General features: G+C 34.4%; 1 protein-coding gene across 2 annotated transcripts in view; it reads left to right on the top strand.

Moving 5' to 3' along the window:
• Positions 1–20,451, top strand: part of TBC1D12 (TBC1 domain family member 12) — an 83,833-nt gene that overhangs the window by 28,202 nt on the left and 35,180 nt on the right. For both annotated transcript variants that reach the window (XM_019739838.3, XM_088791944.1), the window contains one exon: positions 16,561–16,676. In XM_019739838.3, the coding sequence (XP_019595397.3) occupies positions 16,561–16,676 (116 nt within the window). The remainder of the gene's footprint in view (positions 1–16,560; positions 16,677–20,451) is intronic.

Below are 20,451 nucleotides of genomic sequence, written 5' to 3'. Positions count from 1 at the left end.
ACATTTAATTCGACAATTCCCAAATCACATGCATATTCATATTATTATTTTATGAAGATTATCACATGTGTTCTCTTGCAGGTGTGAAATTCCTGCTTGTGGCCTTTTGAACCAGTTGGTGAGCCATGTTAAAAATTGCATCTATTAATTATCAATAGTATTTCAGTTATATTGTAGGTCAATTGACCTAAGTTTTTGTTTTTCTAAATTAAGGCCGAAGCTGGAATGGAGCTACATAGTTTGTCTTATGACCTCCAAACTGCAAGTGAGAATGATTACAAATGAGCCATATTATGTATAATTGCATATTAGATTGAATATATCCTAGTTATGTCAAACTGACAATCTTTTAGTAGAAAATAATCTTTTTTTGCTAGGCACTGTTTTTATCTTGGCATCTTGAATGAGAAAATGAGTTTGTAGTACATAGATAAGTTTTCAGGCTTTTCATCGCTCATGCTTTTTTCTGAGTGAAGTTTTCATTGAGTGGTTGAATCACTTTCACATAACTTTTGACAGGCAAGAAAGAAAGTTTTAAAACAATTACTGATTTCTTTTATCTCAGCACTTCAAATTGTCTAAAAGTAGAATAGGTCACTCTCCTCAGTTTAAGCCTTTGCTTTTGAAATTTTTTATTGCAGGAATAATAACATGGAAAGGACTAGAATACATGTGCTTTGTGAGCGATAGCTAAATATACAACATTTTGAAAGTGTTAGAGCTTAATTTTTTTATTACTAACTTTATTAGTATGTGTAGCATTAAAACATGTGAGAACATTTCATTTGCTTTAATTATGCTTAAATATAGATACCTTTGGTGAGTACTGCAAAAATTAACTACCTCCTTCATTGTTAAATTGTGGAGGGGCTGGACTATGTTCAGAATTTATTTTTGAAAAGTCTTTAAAATTGTTAACACCCTCGCATGTTTTATTTTCATCTGTATTTACCTAATGTATTGTCACCTTGAAAAGGTAGTGAGTAACTCCTTTTCCAGATGCATGTGTCTTCTTTATTTATAGTTAATGATAAATTATTATATTTTTCCTATGTGAGACTAAATTGATTTTGTAAGTTAATCTGTGTGGTCTGAAGATTGAGGGCCCTATGCCTGAGCTCTGGGCCTGAGCTTCTGGGAGAGGGAAGAGGAATGAGCCTGAAGAGAGAAGCTTAGCTAAAGAAAACTGAAAGAATGAAAACAAAAAGTTATCAAATTGAGCTGGGTAGGATTTGGGGGGACACTTTTTCCTGTGATCAGAGACAAACTTAGAAATGGGTTGCAGTTTGAAAATACTCTGACTGCTCGTTATTTGATTCCATAAATACAGTTTGAGTATCAAAGTTATATTAAAAGTTGTATTCATTTTATCTTTGTGTCAGACTTGTATATTATGTTAGGCTTCAAATTAGGCTAAACAAAATTGTGCTAATAACTTTGCCAACATAAAGTTTACTAATTACTAAAGCACCCCAATATGCCAGAGGGTGATGAAATGTTTTTCCCCAAGGTTTCAATTAAGCTTGAATTATGGGATGGGTTTTTATCTCTCCTAATTCACAGATTCTGGAATAAAATTTAGGATTAGTAATGGCATTAGACTCATCTTAACCTTCTCTACTTCAAGCATGATGGTTTCCATGGCTCTTGGATCAAGTTGTGTAAGAGAGCCTCTTTATCTTGAGCAGAAACGGTCTTGAGATGGTAAAGATGTCCACATGGGCATCTTCTTTCATTTCTGAAATTAATCTGGCTCTCTATAAACTGTTCACAGCATATAGAAACATGAAGGTTTACTTACTGATTGTGGGTTTAACATTAACCCCTTTAGGAGAAGTGTTTACTGTCCACTGAATCTAAAAGTCAGGTCTCTCTCTCTCTCTCTCTCTCTCTCTCTCTCTCTCTCTCCCTCTCTCCCTCTCTCCCTCTCTCCCTCTCTCCCTCTCTCCTTCTCTCCCTCTCTCCCTCTCTCCCTCTCCCCCCGCCCCCACGCTATTTTGGTTTTCATATTCTTTGGAAGAGAAGCTCCTATTCTATTCTTCACTATCCCCAGTTCCCATATTTTACTTTAAGAAGCTATTAAAAACTCCTGGCATCTTCCCTTTGAATCCATAGTCTGATCTTTTCTCACATTGCCCTCCTAGTATACCTTTCTGGTAGATCCCTTTATCTGCAGAGCCCAAGGCATCGGAGTATACTCATAGTAGAATATCATTCTGCCACCAACTTATTGCATGAATTCATGTTAGCAAACTCGAAGCCTTTTCTCTAGCAGAAATTGAAGGACAAAATTTTTGAATACTTCTAGATTCTTCTCTAAGATTGTCTGGCTTTCATTTCAATGAATGTGTGCTTTATTCAACATACATTTATTGTGTATGATACAATAGTCATGGTTCTTGGAATATAAATAAATGCGTCCTCGCCTTTGAATTATTTCCGTGTGTGTGTGTGTGTGTGTGTGTGTGTGTGTGTGTTTATGCATGTGAGTGTGTGAGAGAGAGAGAGAAGGGGAGGCGGAGAGGTTCATACATAATTTTAATCTAATGTGGTAAGTACTATAGTTGAGTTGTGAACAAAGTATGAGAGTACAGATGAGTTATTAATTCTTCTCAGATATGACATGTGAGGTATGTTCTGAAGTGTACTAGCATGAGTTCACCAGTAGACAAGATGGGGAAAGTCATTCCAGAAAGAAGAAATTGAATGAGCAATCCAAGAATGCACAAGACTTGTTTAGTAGGCCAGTATATTGACTGTAGGGTAGATGGTGATGGGTCATTAGCCACAAGGGTAGAGTTGGGTTTTATAAAAAAAACTGTAAAATAAGGTACTCAGACACCAAATTCATGTATTAGGAAAGTAATTTTGGAGGCATTATAGAAGCTAAATTAGAAAATTGCAAATGAGAACCTTAAGATTTGTTGTAATAGTCTATGATTCTGGTTCCCAAACATCGTGGATTACCTAGGACATGTTAAGGATACAGATCCTTTGGCCACATACATTGAGTCTTAATGTCAATTTTGTGTTTTTCAATTCTTGTTTCTAGTTGGTTCTTTTTCAAATTTGCTGTATCACTTTTTACGGTTTATAGTTTCCTGCTGAAATTCCAAGCTTGGCCTTATAGTTGTTTCTTAGCCTGTCTGATAATTCCAATGTCTGGAAATTTATAGGTCTGTTTGTATTGAATATTATTACTGCTAGATTTTATTAGCAGATGCTGTTTTATCCCTGTATGTGCCTAGTTATCTTTGTTGGGTGCTGGATATAATATTTGAAACATCATATATAGAAAACAATTTGAAGGCTAGGTGATGCCATCCTTCAGAGATTTGAATTTATGTCTCTTAGGTGCCTGGTGACGCTAGTTGTCTAGTTTTTCATCCATCCAGAAGAGGCAAAACTCAGATGCAGTCTGTTTTGGCCATTTTTCTTATTAAGTTGTAAAAGTGTTAAAACCAACTTCGCATTCCTGAGATAAACTCCAGTTAGTCACAGTTATGTATTGTCCATTTTGTATGTTGGATTTAATTTGCATATGTGTTTTTAAATTAATAAACTTTATTTTTTAGAGCAGTTCTGGATTCACAGCAAAATTCAGCAGAAGGTACAGAGAGTTTCTATACACCCCTTATCCCCACATACGCACAACGTCCTCCACTGTTGACATCCTGCACCACAGTGTGGTGCATTTGTTACAGTCAATGACACATCATCCTCACCGAAAGTCCAAAATTTACATTCGGGGTTCACTCTTTGTGCTGTACATCCTATGAGTCTGGACAAATATATAATGAATGACATGTATCCCCCATTATAGTATCATACAGAATAATTTCATTCCCCTAAAAATCCTTTCTGTTCTGCTGTTCATCCTTCTCTACCCCCCTAATCCCTCGCAACCAGTTATCTTTTTACTGGATCCATAGTCTTACCTTTTTCAGAATGTCATATAGTTAGAATTAAACAGTATGCAGCCTTTTCAGATTGGCTTCTTTCACTTTGCAATACACATTTCAGTTTCCTTCTTGTCTTTTATGGCTTGAAAGCTCATTGTTTTGTTTTGTTGTTGTTTTCAAGGAGGGCGCAGCTCACAGTGGTCCATGCGGGGATCGAACCGGCAACCTTGGTGCTGCCAGCACCACATTCTAACCAACTGAGCTGACCGGCAAACCCTAAAGCTCATTTCTTTTTAGTTAGTGTTGAATAATATTTTATTGTCTGGATGTACCATAGTTTGTTTATCCATTCACATCCTGAAGTACATCTTGGTTGCTTCCAAGTTATGGCAATAATGAATAAATCTGTTATAAATATCTGTGTGCAGGTTTTCTCATGGATATAAGTTTTCATTTCATTTGGGTAAATACCAAGGATCCTGACTGCTGGATTGTATGATAATAGCATGTTTAGTTTGGTAAGAAACAGCCAAACTGTTTTCCAAAATGGCTGTACCATTTTGCATCCCCACTAGCAGTGAATGAAGAGTTCCTGTTGTTTGACATGCTCACTAGCATTTGGTGTTGTCAGTATTTGGGATTTTGACCATTGTGATAGATATGTAGTGGTATCTCATTGTTTAAATTTGCAATTCCTTATTAACATACAAAGTTCAGAACATCTTTTCATATGTTTCATATGTTTACTTGCCATTTGTATCTTTAGTGAGATGTCTCTTCAGATCTTTTGCCATATTTTAATTGGGTTGTTCATTGTCTTATAACAGTAAGAACAACTCAATAGACTGAAGAGTTCTCTGTATATTTTTATAACAGTCTTTTATCAAATGTCTCTTGCAAATATTTCCTCTCAGTTTGTGACTTGTCTTTTCATTCTCTTGACGGTCTTTCACAGAGCAGTTTTTAATTTTAATAAAGACCTACTTTTCAATTATTTATTTCATGAATCATGCCGTTGGTGTTATATCTAAGTAAAGTTATCATCATACCCAGGGTCACCTAGGTTTTCTTCTATCTTCTAAGAGTTTTATAGTTTTCTGTTTTACGTTTAGGTCTGTTGAGTTAATTTTCATGAAGAGTGTAAGGTCTGTGTTTAGATTCTTTATTTTTTTTTCCTGCATGTGGATGTTGTTATTCATCACCATTTGTTGAAAAGACTGTCTTAGCTGCATTGTTTTGCCTTTGCTCTTTTGCAAAAGATCAGTTGACTATATTTATGTGGGTCTATTTCAGTGCTGTCTGTTCCATTGATCTATTTGTCTATTCTTTTGTCAATACCATGCTGTCTCGATTACTGTATCTTTATAGTAAGCCTTGAAGTCGGGTAGTATTGGTCCTCCAATGTTATTCTTTTCCTTCAATATTGTTTGCTATTCTGGGTCTTTTGCCTCTACATACAAACTTTAGAGTCACTTTGTCAATATCCACAAAATAACTTGCTGGGATTTTGGTTGAGATTGTGTTGAATCTATAGATTAAGTTGGGAAGAACTGACATCTTGGCAGTACTATTTCTATCCAGGAACATGGAATAGTTCTCCATTTATTTAGTTCTTCTTTGCTACCTTTCATTAGAATTTTATAGTTTTCTTCATGTAGATCTTGTACACATTTTGTTAGACTTATACTCAAGAATTTCATTCTTTGGAGGCTAATGTGCATGTTGATGTGTTTTAAATTTCAAATTCCATTTTGTTCATTGATGGTGTATAGGAAAGTAATTAATTTTCCTTGTATCCTGCAACCTTGCTATAATTGCTTATTAGTTCCAGGAGTTTTTTTGTCTGTTCTTTCAGAGTTTCTACATAGATGATCATGGCATCTGTAAACAAAGACAGTTTTATTTCTTCCTTCCCAGTCAGTATACCTTTAATTTCCTTTTCTTGTCTTATTGCATTATCTAGGATTTCTTATATGATGTTAGCAAGCAGTGGTGGGAGGGCACATCCCTGCCTTGTTCTTGATCTAAGCAAGAGAGCTTCAAGTTTTTCACCATTAGATATGATATTAGCTACAGGTTTTTTGTAGATGTTCTTTATCAAGTTGAGAAAGTACCCTTCTATTCCTAGTTAGTGAGAATTTTTGTCCTAAATCGGTATTGAATTTTGTCAAAAGCTCTTTCTGTGTCTATTAATATGATCATGTGATTTTTCTCCTTTAGCCGATTGATGTGATGGATCACATTAATTGATTTTCACATGTTGAGCCAGCCTTGCATACCTGGGATAAATCCCCCTTGATCACATGGTATAATTCTTTTTATACATTGTTGGATTCAACTTGCTAACATATTTCATCGAGGTTATTTGCATCTGTGTTCATATGAGATATTGGTCTATAGTGTTTTTTTTTTTTGTAATGTCTTTGCCTATTTGGATATTAGGGTAATGCTGGCCTCAGAGATTAAATTAGGAAGTATTCCCTCTGCTTCTGTTTTCTGAAAGAGATTATAGAAAATTGGTATCATTTCTTCCTTAACTGTTGGTAGAATTTAATAGGGAACCCATTTGAGCCAGGTGCTCTTGAAAAGACTGTGTATTCTGCAGATGTTGGGTGCGTGTTTTGTAAATGTCAGTTAGGTTATGTTAAATGATAGTGTTGTTCAAGTTTTGTATAAGTTTGCTGATTTTCTGTCTACTTGTTTTATTAATTACTTACAGAGAAGTAATAAATTCTCCACCATAATCTATTTGGCTTTTTCTCCTTTTGCTCCATGTGTTTGGAAGCTTTGTTTTTATGTCTTGATGAATTGCCTTCTTTACTATTAAATGTCGTATCTTTTTTGCTCTGGTAATAATTCTTATTATGAAGTTTTTGTCTGACTTTCATTTAGCCACTGCAGTTTACTTTCCATTAGTGTTTGCATGGTATCTGTTTTTCATCTTGTTACTTTTTGTTGGTCTTTATATTTAAAATGGGTTTCTTGTATATAGCATTTGAGTCTTTTGATGCAGTCTGATCTGCTTTGTAAAGGGAGTGTCACTTAATGCCATTGTTAATATGGACTGGTTTAAATTTACCCTTTTCCTATTTCTTTTCAAATTGGCCCATCTGGTCTTGGTTTTGTTTTTTTTTCTTTTCCCACCTTCTTTTGGATTAAGTTAGTATTTTTAGTACTCCATTTTATCTCCACTGTTAGCTTATTAAATATACCTTTGTTTTCACTTTTCAGTGGTTGCTCTTGGTCAACAGTTCTCAAACATTTTAGTTTCACAACTCCTTTGAATTCGTAGTTATTAAGGACCTCAAAGAGTTTTTGTTTATGGTGATTATCAGTCATTGCTAACCCCCAAATAAAACTGAAATGTTTAAGTATTTATTAATGCATTAAAAAATAACAATAATCAAGTCATTACATGTTAATATAAGTAACACTTTATTTAAAGAACTATTAAAAAAACAGTGGGAAGAGTGGCATTGTTTTACATTTTTGCATATCTCCTTAATGTTTGGCTTAATGATAGAAGGCTAGATTGTCATATCTACTACTGCATTCAATTTCTTGCTATATATTGTTTTAGTTTAAGTATGTGAAGAATATCTGGCCTTACAAAGATAGTATGTAGAGAGTAAAGAGGAGACATTTTAATAGACTTTTCAGATAATTGTGGATATTCTTCTTTGATACCATTTCAAAACTCATCAAGTGGTAGTTTCTTAAAGGTAAGTAATACTGTGGAATCTGAAATCATATAACTGCTATATTAAAATCTTGCACTTCGAATGAATGTTTTTAGCCTTACCTGGTTTTGTAATATCTTGCATTGATCATTGGGAAAATAGTGGTTCACCATATTATGCACATCATCCAAATTTTGTAACATTTCAGTATATAATATCAAAAACTTTCAGTAATGTCACCACTGATTTCATGTGAAAAATTTAAGTATTAGAAACTTATGGTCGAACTGATGGTGGCTTTTACAAGTTTTGCAGAATTTAATTTTCACTTGAAAGATTGACTTTTATTATTGGCAACAATTACTTACAGTTGCTTTCCTTTAAAGCATTGGCTCACTTCATCATTTTTTGTTTGTTTTAATGAACTTTTTATTAAGGACCTCAAAGAGTTGCTGTAATAACTTGAGATTTACAAAAAGTTTGAAAAGAAAATACAGTGTTCCTTTATACTCTTCACTCATTTATCCCGATGTTAACATCTTTCTACTCTGGACATTTATCAAAACTAAGAAACCAACACTGGTATATTACTATTAACTAAACTCCAAACTTCATTTGGATTTTACCAGTTTTTCCACCAATATCCCTTTTTTTTTTTTTAAAGATTTTATTGGGGAAGGGGAACAGGACTTTATTGGGGAACAGTGTGTACTTCCAGGACTTTTTCCAAGTCAAGTTGTTGTCCTTTCAATCTTAGTTGTGGAGGGTGTAGCTCAGCTCCAGGTTCAGTTGCAGGGGGCACAGTCCACCATCCCATGATGGAGTCGAACCGGCAACCTTGTGGTTGAGAGCCCACTGGTCCATGTGGGAATCGAACCAGCAGTCTTCGGCGTTAGGAGCTCAGAGTTCCAACCGCCTGAGCCACCGGGCTGGCACCTCATCGTAGACATTCTTAAGTGAAACTGCCTCCCCTCCTTTTTAAATTGTGAACACATAGAATGCAGTCACAAAGAATGCAGTGATTAGCAGTATATTTTGATGTCATTACTCTGATTTGTGCTAGAGCACCAGCAGTTTTATTCAACATTGCTTTAGCACCATTAAGGCTAATGTTGACAAACTATTAGCACTATTATGAGTATAATTTTGAATTTGCAGACTCCATGAAAGCATCTCTGGGACACTGTTGAGAACCACTGCTGTAGGGCTTATGTATTTATCTTTAATTGATCACAATCTACCCTCAGTGTTATACCACTTTGCAATGTAATAACCTTACAATTGTGTACTGCCATTCTCTCCCTTCCGATTTTGGTATTGTAATTCTCTCAATACATTGGTATTATTTTTACTTTAGGTCGTCAGATATCCTTTAAAATTTTTAAAAATGACTTTTATATTTTTGTCTTTTATTTTTGTGTTTTCTAAAATGTTTTTTATATTTATCCATATTTACTATTTTTGATGCTTTTCATTTCTTCGTGTAGATTCATGTTTTCATGTGATATATTCTTTCTCCCTGAAAATTTTCCTTTAAAATACCTTATAGTGCAGGTCTACTGACAACAGATTTGGTTTTTGTTTAGTTGAAAACAATTTTTATTGTGCTTTCATTTTTGAAAGCTATTTTTTCTTTGCATAGGATTCCAAGTCAGCAGGGTTTTTTCCCTGCATTTTTTTCTTTCAGCATTTTAAAGATTATCTTCTGTCTTGGCACAATTTCAGATGAGTCTGAATATTCAGGTATTTCCTAAATGTCCTGTGTATTTGGTGATGACTTTCCATTATGGTTTGTGGGAATGTGAATACTTCTCAGCCCTGAGTGAGTTCTGGGAACTGTTTTTGCTTACTACTCTCCAGCAATTGTTTTTTCCCTAGAAGTTGTTTTTTGTACCGCTTTGTAGTGTTTTGCCTTGCACATGTGGAGATTAGTATTCAGCTAAAGACTCAAGAGAACTCCTATGCAGATTTCTGGAGCTCTTTCTCAATGGAGTGCTTTCTTTTCTGCTACTCTGGCCCACAAATTCTGCCCCCCCCCCCCATTTGGCCTTTCCAAACTAACAGCCAGGCTTTCTTTGAGTCCCCCCTTCCTGTACTGATTTCTAGAGTTGCCTCCATGCACAACAGTGAGTGATCGTTAGGCTCACCTTGTTTCCCCTTTGTCAGGGATCACAGAGGTTTTTTTCAGCAAGTAAGTTGGTATGAATTACCCAGTCCACCAAGTGGGAATTTGCCCTATCTTTCTGAAGAATTTTTTAGTCAACACATATATATATATTCAGAAAGTGCCTTTTTATTGAAAATTGTTGCTTATTTATTCAAAACTATATGCATACATCATTGACATCAATCTGTTCATTATTACTGTGACCAGTTTTGTAGTTTTTAACCCCCAGCACATCATTTTCACTTTTGTCCGAGTTGCAGGAGATACAGTGCTTTTTAATTCTATGTATTATCTTGTTATGAGAAGTTTCATCTCAAGCCACAAATTTCCAAATGCATTATATTTTTTCTTTCATTTGTCCTATAGGTATTAAATTATCATCTCTACAACGTAGTCTCTTACTATGATGTTTTTTTAGTTAATGTTTAAGTCTCTTTATGACAGTTTGCAATTGGATGGTTATATCTCTGGGAACCCTTACTTACTTTGTGTTCAGTTTCTTCCTCTCCCACTCCCAATTTAACAACAAACAACAGAAAAACCTCAATGATCAAAAAGTGACCTTTCAAACTATAGCACTGATTGAGATAATTTCCAGATAATGTATCTTCTCCAAATACTGCTTTGCTGTGTCAAAATTAATAGAGAAAAAGCACCCGTATTTATGAGAGATGTAGTTAAGCAAATGTGCTTCCTCCTTTTTTGAGAGATTATTTTGAGGATAAACATCTTTTCCCTTTATGTGTATATAGGGAAAAGATGTTTTTCCTTAGTATTATAAGTCATTTTTTCTACTTTATGCTCTTGGAGATGCCAACACTTGCCTACCATCTTTTGATCAGGCTTAGAATTAAGTGCCAATTTGATTCAAATCCTTTTTTAAACTTTTGTTTATTTTTAGTGTATTTTTCCAGGACCCATCAGCTCCAAGTCAAGTACTTATTTCAGTCTAGTTGTGGAGGGCGCAGCTCACAGTGGCCCATGTGAGGATTGAACCAGCAGCCTTGTTGTTAAGAGCGCCATGCTTTAACAACTGAGCTAACGGGCCACCCCCAAATTTTCTTACAGTAGCTAGAATAAAGTATCCTACAGATATTTGTCGGCCTGCCCCTAGCAGTGGTTTTATCAACTATTCTAGTTACACCAATAAAGTAAACATATTTCCTAGGGTAGAATATTTTGAGTAGAAAATGAAGAATACATTAAATTAAAAAAAATAAACAGGCTTCATTACAGCATCCCATAGAAATACAATTAATATGTTAAAACAAAAACTAAATGCTTCTTATTTTACATTTGGCAGGTAACTAGCTCCCAACTACTCATAAAACAGATCAGTTAAAACTGAACTTCGTTGGCAGAAAGTGAAGCATATTGATATGGTATTTTCAAACAGTGAGTGTACTATAGATAGCATTATTTACTGATTTCCTTGGACTATGATTTTTCTAGTTGCTTTTTAACATTGTAAAGTTTCTTTAAAACTTATGAAATTATCAATATTTAGTTCATAAACTTCTGTAGAAGAAACATGGGGGGTTTATGACATGTTACATATGGATTGAAAATGAAAATGTCTTCAGGAATTTCACTCATGAGATATTATTTGGTTATATTTTTAAATGAATTCTTATGTATTTGAGCTACTTCTCAATAACTTGAGTACTAATATCTCTCTCTACTGCCGTGGACTCAAGAGTTAAAGAGTCATGTGATTCGCTTCAGCTGCAGAGATAGGCCCTGATTGACTTTAAGTCGTCCATAAAACTTATTTCTCAGGTCATTGTGATTGCTTGTGGGATGGGATATTTACTGGGACCTTCCTGAAAGGATGCTTTCTTTCTCGTGGGAATTACTGAAGAGCAACTGGAGGATCTTTGAAAACTATAATACATAATTGTGACAATTGGCATTGTTGCAGTCCTTTCTCTGAGCAGCAAGCTAGCCTCTAGATTAGGGGCGTCCAAACTTTTTTCAACGTTTTTCACCAAGGACCATATGCGGTAAAATACACAAACAGCCGGGCCACTCACTCGAGGTGAAGTACGTATTGCTTCATCTGGTTTAGTTAAGTAAACTAAATATATTTTTGGAATTTGCTGCGGGCCAATTAACAATGGATTGCGGACCGCAGTTGGCCCGCGGGCCGCCCTTTGGACACCCCTGCTCTTGATGAAGCCCACACATGAAGAAGGACATAGCTGAGAGAGTGGCTGAGAGTGGGGCCTCTGACTGATGTTACGAACCTCTTGGTCAAACAGAGTCCAAAATTAGCTAAGTGTGTGGAATATTTAGTCTTGTGATCTGATAAATTTGCCCAAACCAATTTGAATTGGGTTTTTTGTTATAATAGACATCCTAACTAATAAATAGGATATCGCCTTGTGATCAATTTAGGAAGTAGTGATATTTAATATTTTACTATTTCTAATATAATTTGCAATTTTAATTATATTAGAATAGCATCTTTAATTTATTCAGCAAATATTTGAGTCATTCAGGGTATATACATCTATACTTTTTCAGATAAGGATGGATTGATACCATGTTTTTAAAGCTTTCTAAAATATTACCCTCTAGAAACTTAAAGCATTTTTATGCTAAGGATCTGTGAGGGGACATGCTAGAATACAACTTTTTTCTCATGGGAAAAATATTTAAGTGACAATTCTGTATAAAGCTTATTCGTAAAGTAGATAAAATGATGTTTAGGTGCCTCATTTCATGGTGCCTTTTATATTAAATGTGTACTTTTTCAGTTCATTTTTAATGAAAGATTACTCTCATCAAAGCTAGGTTTCATCCAAACTTTCAGTGGCTCTCCATTGTGAATTCCAAATAATTTGGCCAGTGAAAGTCTCCATAATTTAGCATACACCTTTCAAAACTTATTTCTTATCCTTTTTCATATTCAGTGAGATTAATTTTTTTCCCTGATCCTTGCCGTTGCTTGCCCCCGCCTGTCCCCCCACCGCTTGTTCTTTCCAATCCTCTCTGCCTGTGTAATTAATGCCCATCATTCTTGCCTCAATTCTGATTCCATCTCTTCAGTAAAATCTTTGTTAATAGTCCACCATGACTATAAATGATCTCACTTACAAACAATTTCTTGTAAGAAGTCAAACAATACTGAATTTATTAATACTGAATAATACTGAATAATTAATAATACTAAATAAGTAAAACTAGTGCCCCTTGTTCCTAGTCCAGCCCTCTAGAGGAGAACCTCTTAATAGTTCTGATTTCTTGATACTTTTCTCGTTATATTTAAACATATGTGACTTATTTGGCATCACTTCTTTTGACTACCATATTGGATAGCACAATTCTAGAGGCTTAATCATATTTCAGTTTGGTTTTTCTTTTGGCAAGAATCTTTCAAGAATGGTACATGTTCTTTTGTGTTGCAACATAATGGGAAACGTACTATTTGGTGGTCTTTTCATGTGATGTTTAGATGGATCACTGATTGAAGTATATTGTCGTCCTGATCTACCCATTAGCCTCTCATTGGATGATTTTATCTATCTCATTCTTTTAAATTGTCATAGCTAGCTACTTGACTGTTACCATAGTAAGATAATATGTAGCTATTAAAAGGTCAGGCTCTGGAGCTACACTGCCTGACATTCATGACCTTCAACAAATGGTTTTTGTGCCTCAGTTTCTTCTTTTTTTTTAGACTTTATTTATTTTGACATTCAGTTTTATTATATATTAATTTCAGGTGTACAGCATAGTGGTTAGACATTTATATAATTTAAGAAGTGATCACCCTGACTAGTCTAATATCCACCTGACATCATACATAGTTATTAAGATATTACTGACTATATTCCCTATGCTGTACTTTATATCCCTGTGACTATTTTATAACTACCAGTTTATGCTTCTTAATCCTTCACCTTTTTCACCCTGCCCCCAACCCCTCTTCCATCTATCACTTCCATAAATCAAGTACCCATCTGACACCATACATAGTTATTACAATATTATTGACTATATTTCTGTGCTATACCCTACATCCCCATGACAGCTGTGTAACAACCAGTTTGTACTTCTTAATCCCTTCCCGTTTTTCACCCACCTCCAATTCCCCTCCCATCTGGCAACCATCAAAATATTCTCTGTATCTATGAGTTTGTTTCTATTTTGTTTACTTTGTTCTTTAGATTCCATATGTAAGCAAAATCACATTGCATCTTTCTCTGACACTCCACTCAGCACAATACCCTCCAGGTCCATCCATGCTGCTGCAGATGGCAAGATCAGTTTCTTCTACTGTGAGTTTGGTGTCTCACAGGGTTGTTTCAAGGATTAAATGAGTTAAATGTTTAAAACAGTGCATATGGTATGTTGTGTCAATAAATACGAGATGTTACATTGACTTAGAAGTTTTATTTTGCTATTTATACACTAGCTTTTTTGTTTGTTTGTTTTTTGGCATGGAGAATGCTTTATTGCATAATACTTACTGTATTCTGTCTGGCACAGAGATCAGGTCACACTGTAGGAAAACAGTACCATTTAAATGATAACAAACCTCACATATATATCTGAGAGTTCGTTTGTATAAATGCATTGAATTTTTAGAGGCTTCTTTCTCATATTATATATAGAACTGTGTATGCTCATTTTTAACTCCATATATATGGTATCTAAGATTTTTAATAAGAAAAACGTTACCAGAAAAGGAGATATGTTACACTTGAGTTTGAAATGAAGAAACATGGATCATAATTACATATATGTCCTAGTTGTTAGAAAAGAAAATTTGCAAAAGAAAAAGAAATGAGTGACCCAGTCAAAATGGCTTTTGACTCTGAAAGGCTGTACAATTCTTTGGGATGAAAGTTAAAAATGAGTGTACACAGTTCTATGAAATACGAGAAAAAAACCTCTAAAAATTCAGTGCAGTTTGCAAACAAAGGAACTCTCAGATTAAGAGAGACGTAGGTGGAAGAAGAGATGCAGAACTGAAGACAAGTATAAAATGACAGTACAAACCTTTATAAACAGCAGCAGGACCCATAAAGTAAGCTGAAGTCAGAAAATGCTTAAGACAACATAAATTATTTTTTTAAAGTAATATCTCACATCAGATTAAGCTTCAACAAGATCATCAAATTTTTTAAGAGGGATGGAACCATCAGTTCATATTTTACAACTGTCTGATTTAGTAGGGAGAAATCGTTTTTGAGTTGGAAAATCAAATAATATAAAAAGAACTATAGGCAATGATAGGAAAATAGCCGTAAGTGAAAACAATCGACTTTCAGTACATTGAATTTTCTTCATTTAAATTAGTGTCTTTTCTAGTTGCCAAGGGCTTGCAGATCTCATGAAATCAATGAGAATCTTTTATAATTTCATGAAAAATACATGTGCTACGTTGTAAAGAGCAAACACTGGCTTGATTTTTTTTTTTTTTTTTTTATAAAGGGAAAATGTGGTTTCTGGAAATTCCAAGTCAGTAATCTTGTTAATTAATGATCGTTGGCAAATTTCTAGAAATAAATTTTAGTGGAAGTTTGTGAACATTTATGAAGATATGCTCAATTGTAGAAATTTAAAAGTGTCCACCAAGAACATATATCAAATTAACTTCATTTCTTTTAATAGGATTATCAGTTCAGATGAATTAAAAAAATACTGCACAGTAATTCCACGGGTGATATGTTCCAAGATGCCCAGTGTATGTCTGAAATCATGGATAGTACAGAACTCTACATATACTATGTTTATTCCTATACATACATACCAATGATCAAGTTTAATTTATAAGTTAGGCACGATAAGAGATTAACAATAATAATTTATAATAAAATAGAACAATTGCAACAATATACTATAATAAAAGTTATGTGAATGTGGTTTCTCTCTCTCAAGATATCTTATTATACTGTACATACCCTTCTTGTGATGATGTGAGATGATACAATGCCTACTGATGAGATGGAGTGAGGCAAATGACGGAGGCATTGTGACATAGCCTTAGGCTGCTATTGACTTGATAAGGGTTACTTGAACACAAGCACACCCATATGATAACCTAGAAGAATACTAAGAGACTGCTACTGATAACCTATAGGACTGCTAAGAAACTAAAAGGGGGGATTGCTGTCCCACTGGGATGGTGCAAGATTTCAGCATGCTATTCAAAACTGTGTTCTTGTAAATTGTTTCTTTCTGGAATTTTCCATTTAACGTTTTTTTGGTCTGCGTTTGATGGTGAGTAACTTAAACCACAGAAAGTGAAACCACAGATAAGAGAGCACTACTGTAGTAACAGTGTCTTAATTTTAGTGAAGTATTTTGCTGTCTTTGGCCATATTTTTGGATATGCTGGTGAATTGTTTAAATTTAGAGTAAGTAGGTAGATTTATAGTAGTTAGATTCAAAGTAGGTTGGAATTCAAAACCAACATTTGATTAGAGGTTCAATGTCACCCTTGAAAGAGATCTTCAAAGCATTACAATGGGATTATTTTGTCAACATCTCCATCATTGATCGGGATGAAAGTTTAGAAAGTAGGCTTATCTACTTGTAGATTGTTCAAAGCTGGACTTGCATAGCTGGTACTTTATGTTCCCCTCTCTTAATATACTTTGACACTTTATACGCAATATATAATTTAATTTCCTTCAGGGGAAAAAGTTACTTTTTTTTGGTCTGCCTGATATTTTTACCAGATTAATGTATGAATTGTATATGTCCCTTTTATAGCATAATATACTAATGTTACAGATTTAGTAATACAAACTGAAAATTAGAAAGGTCTCTGCATAAAGTACATTTTTATCTACTCTAGGAATACGAAGCACGAACAGGTAGGACCTGTAGACCACAACCTCAGTCTTCAAGACGTAAGAATTTTGAATTTGAGCCGCTTTCTACCACTGCCCTGATTCTTGAGGATCGACCATCGTAAGTATTATAGTCATCATCAGGCACGCTGTTTATATTTTAAACTTAAATTTAATTTTGCTTACTATTTCACACAAAAGATATCAAGAAATTAGATATAGAAATGGATTTATTTTTTAAAAACTTTAAGTTTCAGCCATACATCCTAAAACAAATGTGGAGGCGTATATTGTTGATGTTCAAGTCATAGCCATATTTTGTACAAGTCTCTGAGCCAATGTATGAGACAAAAATCTTTTTTTTTAAATTATTTACTTTTTCAGTTACAGTTGACATGTGGTATTATTTTATATTAGTGTCAGTATACAGCATAGTAATATTTATGTAATTCATGCAGTTGTCCCCCGATTAGTCTAGTACCCACCAGGCACTGTACGAGTGCATAGCTATCGCAACATTGTTGACTATATTCTCTGTGCTGTGCTTTACATCCCCATGACTATTTTGTAAATACCAATTTGTGTTTCTTAATCCCTTCACCTTTTTCACCCAGCTCCCCAACCCCTCTCCCTTCTGGCAACCATCAGTTTGTTCTCTGTATCTATGAGTTTGTTTCTGTTTTGTTCATTTGTTCTTTATGTTCCACATATAAGTGAGGTCATATAGTATATTTGTCTTTCTCAGTCCGACTTATTTCACTTAGCATAATACCCTTTAGGTCCATACATGTTGTTTGTTGCAAATGGTAAGATTTCATTCTTTTTTATGGCCGAGTAATATTCCATTGTATATTGTACCACATCTTTATCTATTGGGCATTTTGGTTGCTTCCATATCTTGGCTATTGTAATAGCACTGCAGTGAACATAAGGGTGCATATATCTTTTTGAATTCGTGTTTCTTTGGATAAATACCCAGAATTGGGATTGCTAGGTCATAAGGTAGCTCTATTTTTAATTTTTTCAGGAACCTCCAAACCATTTTCCATAGCGGCTGCACCAATTCTCAGTCCCACCAACAGTGCACGAAGGTTCCCTTTTCTCCACATCCTTGCTAACACTTGCTATTTGTTGATTTATTGATGATAGCCATTCTGACAGGTATGAGATGATATCTCATTGTGGTTTTAATTTGAATTTTTCTGATAATTAGTGACATTGAGCACCTTTTCATGTTTATTGGCCATCTGTATATCCTCTTTGGAGAAATGTCTATTCAGGTCCTCTGCCCATTTGTCAATTGGATAGTTTGTTTTTTGGTGTTGAGTCGTATGAGGTTGTTTTTTTTTATAGATTTTGGATATTAACCCCTTATCAGATGTACCATTGGTGAATATTTTCTCCCATTCAGTAGGCTGTTTTTTTGTTTTGTTAGTGATTTCCTTTGCTGTGCACAAACTGTAGTATTTGAAGTAGTCCCATTTTTTTATTTTTTTATTTTTTTCCCTTTGCCCGAGGAGACAGATCAGAAAATATATTACTAAGGGTGATGTCTAAGAGTTTACTGCGTGTGTTTTCTTCTAGGAGTTTTATGGTTTTGGGTCTTACATTTAAGCCTTTAGAATCCATTTTGAGTTTATTCTTACATATGGAGTAAGAAGGTGGCCCAGTTTCAGTTTTACGAATGAATCTATCCAGTTTTCTCAGCACCATTTATTGAATAGACTGTCTTTATGCCAATGTATATTCTTGCTTCTTTTGTCATAGATTAAATGACCATATAGGCATGGATTTATTTCTGGGCTCTCTATCCTGTTTCATTGATCTATGTATTTGTTTTTATGCCAGTACCATGCTGTTTTGATTATTATGGCCTTGTAGTATAATTTGACATCAGGTAGCATGACACCTCCAACTTTGTTCTTCTTTTTCAAGATTTCTGTGGCTATTGGGAGTCTTTTGTGGTTTCATGTAAGTTTTAAGATTAGTTAGTTGTTCTAGTTCTGTGAAAAATGCCATTGGTATTTTGGTAGGGATTGCATTAAATCTATAGATTGCTTTGGGTAGTATGGACATTTTTATGATGTTATTTCTTCCTATCCATCAGCATGGTATGTGCCTCCATTTATTTGTATCTTTTTCAGTTTCTTTCTTCAGTGTCTTACAGTTTTCCAAATATAGGTCTTTTACTTCCTTGGTTAAATTTATTCCTAGGTATTTTATTTTTTTGATGCAGTTATAAATAAGATTGTTTTCTTAATTTCCTTTCTGATAGTTTGTATTGGTGTATAAAATGTAACTGATTACTGAATATTAATTTTGCTGAATTCATATATTCTAATAGTTTTTTTGTGGAATCTTTAGGGTTCTCTCTATACAGAATCATGTCATCTGCAAATAATGACAGTTTTACTTTTTCCTTTCCAGTTTGGATGTCTTTCATTTAGTTCTCTTTTGTGATTGCTGTGGCGAGGACTTCCAATACTATGTTGAATAAAAGTGGAGAAAGTGAACATCCTTGTCTTGTTCCTTACCTTAAGGAGAGCACTTAGCTTTTCCTTGTTGAATATGATGTTAGTTGTGTGTTTGTCGTATATGGGCTTTATTATGTGGAGGTATGTTCCCTCTATTCCCACTTTGCTGAGAGTTTTTAATCATAAGTGGATCCTGGATTTTGTCAAACCCTTTTTCTGCATCTATTGATATAATCATATGATTTTTATCTTTCATTTTGTTTATGTGGTATATCGTCATAAAATCTTGGCTTTTTATATTCGTTCCTATTTCAACCCTCCTCTGCTTTCCTGTAACAGGATAGGGCAATTATTTTACCTTTCTTGACATTTCCTATGTGTTTAAGATGTATTTGTCTTTGCCTTTTGGACGCTTTTTGAAATTGAAACTTAAAATGTTAACTACTGTCAACCAGTTCGTTCACTATTATTAGGAATATATTTCTAATACCAAGCAAACCATCTTAAATTCTTCCCTTCTCATTTCTGCCTTTCCTCCCCTCTCAGCCTTCCTCAAAGTTGGTTTTCTTCAACATGTTGTCTTTGATTATCAAACATACTTGTTGTCGTTGTATTATCAAACAAAACATACCTTCCCTAAAGCAAGACCACTTAATTCTTAACTTCTTTTCCCTTTTTTGGGCTCTCTGGATTTATTTCTTTTCTTCTTCTAGACTTCTCTTTCCTTCCAGAGTAAAAGTTCCTAACCTTTTTTCCATTTTCCTAGTCTGAAGCTTTTCTCTACCCATTATCCTGAGGAGAATAATAAAAGGGTCTGGAGGCTGAATATTTTTTAGACATTGTGAGAGAAGAAGGGCTAGATATGAGTATATTATTTTTTAATTCTTGTTAACATTTCTTTATGCTGCAGAATTGTGATCCTGATACTCCTTTTTTAGGATTAAATGGATGTGTTCATACTCATTTTTCCATTGGTTAAAAAAAAAAAAAAAACTTCAGAAATTTTCGCTATGAGAACATGTCAAAGTTTTATTTCAGTCTTGTTGCCAGGGAGAAAGAACGAGGCTGAAGCCGATGCAAAGAGCAGTTAGGTAAGCAAGAAAAGAATACCTGGTTAAAGATCTTTAGACTCTTGACTGACAGCTGAGTAGGTAGATGACTACGTTCCCAAAGTGCTTTTTTAAACTTGTTAAAATTCATCCAAAATGGATTACCAGGAATGTTAATTTTTTCCCGGAAGGAGTTTATAAAAATATTATGCAAAAGTTCTGTTCTAGAGAGTGTTTGGGACACATTTTTCTTTACACCATCCTCTGTTTTATAGTCAAATGTATCTAAGTCCTGTCTTCATGCCTTTGCTAAAGTTATTGCCCTCACTTGGAATGCAATTATTTTACTATTTCTACTGCTCACCTACCTAAT

Source organism: Rhinolophus sinicus, chromosome 15 (genome assembly GCF_057876585.1).
Source record: "Rhinolophus sinicus isolate RSI-liver-muscle chromosome 15, RSI-T2T, whole genome shotgun sequence".
NCBI classification, from domain to species: domain Eukaryota; kingdom Metazoa; phylum Chordata; class Mammalia; order Chiroptera; family Rhinolophidae; genus Rhinolophus; species Rhinolophus sinicus.
The sequence above is the reverse complement of the archived record's forward strand: the minus strand, read 5'-3'. Positions and strand labels throughout refer to the sequence as shown.